Source organism: Chanos chanos, chromosome 7, assembly GCF_902362185.1.
Source record: "Chanos chanos chromosome 7, fChaCha1.1, whole genome shotgun sequence".
Classification (NCBI taxonomy): domain Eukaryota; kingdom Metazoa; phylum Chordata; class Actinopteri; order Gonorynchiformes; family Chanidae; genus Chanos; species Chanos chanos.
Genome location: NC_044501.1, coordinates 36,220,490 through 36,222,989, shown reverse-complemented (window position 1 = coordinate 36,222,989; position 2,500 = coordinate 36,220,490). Strand labels below are relative to the sequence as shown.

The following is a 2,500-nucleotide window of genomic DNA, read 5'->3' as shown; positions in this document are numbered from 1 at the left end:
CGGTGAGTTTCAACACGACATAGTACGGGATAGAACGGAGTACTGCACAGGTTTATTACTACGGTACAGCGGAGTACAACACATAACGATAGAAGATGACAGAGCACCAATTGACCGCAGGATAGTACGCTCGGCAACATCAGAACCTTGTACGACACGAGTACAGCAAAATACAAAACAATGTAGCACCATATACAACAGCGTAGCACAGTGCAATTTAAAACATTACAGCCTAACACACTGTAGTACGACATAGTACGATACAGATCAGAATACCATAGCACTGCAGAATATATCAACCATCTGCTGAATACAGAATAGTACGACGAAGCACAATCTAGGCCAATAGAAAATAGTACAACACAGTCCAGAACTGTCCAAACGGGTACAGCACAAGAATTCATCATGGTAAGTTATAGTCAAGCACAAGCAAAAAGTATATCCACGGAACAGGTTTTACATAACAGATTAGCATAATTCAACTCAGCTCACCAAAGTACACGTTATGTAATTTTACAAAGTACAAGATAGTACAGACCGCAGAATGGCACTAGCCTGATGAGTTTAGTCAAGGAACCGCGTAACACAGGACAACATAGCCCAGAGCATCAAAGGGGTGTAATAAGAAGCAGGATTTCCCAGTTAGCTGATTAATATGAAGTCAGACGTCTACGCTGTTCAACGGGAGCGTTTCTGTGGGTTTTTTTTTTTTTTTTAAACGCGTAAAACCCCAGAAGCTCACACGTCGGCCACACAGCGTAGCATAACGCGTAACGTTGCCTAGCGTATCCACACCCAGCAGATCTCAGAAGGAATAATAATATCTATGCTAATATGATTTAAAAATCCAAATAAGTATTCGGATTTATGGAGGAGATTCCACGTACCGAAAGGATTCCCGCATCCGTCCTATTTTCTTGAACGTGTGCCTTGCGTTTAATACAGTATCCGCAACTTTATGTGAACCTTTAGCGTTGTTGTTGATGGTTTTGCCGTGTAGCTTATTGCAGTTAGGATTACAACTCTGGGTGGAGAAGCTCATCCTAGATTTGGGGCTGAATCTGAACAGAGGAGTCAAAACAACCGAGGGAATCGCTTTCTCTGTAACGGAAAACACAGTTTTCTGCCAAAAAAAAAAAGTTAAATTGAGTATATATATATATATATATATATATATATAAAAAAAATAACCATTGAAATGGCTAACAGACTTTTGGGACAGAGGTAATACCTTTTTACATTTCTCTTTTTCTCCCCAAATTCCAATTCATTTGACTTTTTTTTTTCAAAGAAAGTGAGGCAGGCAGCAACTCTCTGAGGATCTAGGCTGTTCATTTGCAGGGTTGTGTTTTGTTTTCCTTTAGTAATTAAGACTCCCTCGTCAGTAACCCCATGTTGCCAGGGAGGCAAATTATCAATATCACCAACAATTTGCAGTCTGGCTTCTATTTCTCTCTCAGGTTTTTTTTTTTTTTTTTCCCCCCCACTTTGTTTCCATGAACATGCCGCAGTGATTTTAAATCGAGAAAAAAAAAAAAAAAAATGCCACAAACCTCTGCTATTTTCACTAACTCCACAAATCCATTCAGGGAATTTAAATACTGAACAATGGGACAGATTGAGATTTTTCAACCTGTTGTTATTTCAGTATGTGAGTGATTAATTATTTTCAACGGCTCGTCGGCCACAGGATTGAGCGCTATATAGAGCTCTTGACTTCTTATTTATTTATTTATTTATTTATTTATTTTTTTTTTTTTTGGTCACAGATGTTAAACGGTAAAGGCCTGAGATAATTAAAAAAAAAATAATCATAGTGGGAACGGATCCACAGACTGAATTCTGGGAAAATGTCACTATTACACACACCTACACACACACACACACACACACACACACTCACCTTTACTGGTACACAACACTTCTGCGAGAAAAGTATAAATCTCTTGGGATCTCAGGTGTGAACAGGGCTTGTGTGTGTGTGTGTGTGCGTGTGTGTGCGTGTGTGTGTGTGTGTGTGTGTGCGCGTGTGTGTGTGCGCGCGTGTGTGTATGCATTACCTGAGATCGGTCTCACACCTGCCTTCAACCTGGGGCCAGTACTTCTTCCTATGACATCAGCAGAGTGGTCATCATCCAGTCCTCACAACTCTATGTTCAAGTCCCTCTGCTGTGTGTCTCTGCCCCCTCTCCCAAATCCACCAATTCCCAAACATCTAAATCCTCAAATGCCACCAAATCCTCAGGGTGTCTCCAGCCCTTACAGGGCCAGTGTCCAAACTCAGAGGTGAAAAGCCATTTGCAATAAAATCTCATAGCCTTTTTTACACCAGTTTTACCCCCATACATATATATAGTGGATCAGATTGTTACTTTGCAGTGAATAAGTTTTAACGAACTATGTTTCACCCCCAATACAATGGTTTTAAGGGTTTAGCTGTCTAGAATGTTTATATCTACACATCAGCTCGACAGTATAGAGCTAAAGGGAGTAGATGTGC

At 40.4% G+C, this 2,500-nt stretch overlaps 1 protein-coding gene across 3 annotated transcripts in view; it reads left to right on the top strand.

The window, feature by feature from the left end:
* The window catches only part of nlgn2a (neuroligin 2a), a 64,604-nt gene that overhangs the window by 6,286 nt on the left and 55,818 nt on the right, over positions 1–2,500 (top strand). For 2 of the 3 annotated variants that reach the window (XM_030780890.1, XM_030780893.1), the window contains one exon: positions 1–2. This exon is cut by the window's left edge. In XM_030780890.1, the coding sequence (XP_030636750.1) occupies positions 1–2 (2 nt within the window). Of the gene's footprint in view, positions 7–2,500 lie in introns of all 3 variants that reach the window. The other variant, XM_030780891.1, reaches the window with a different exon arrangement.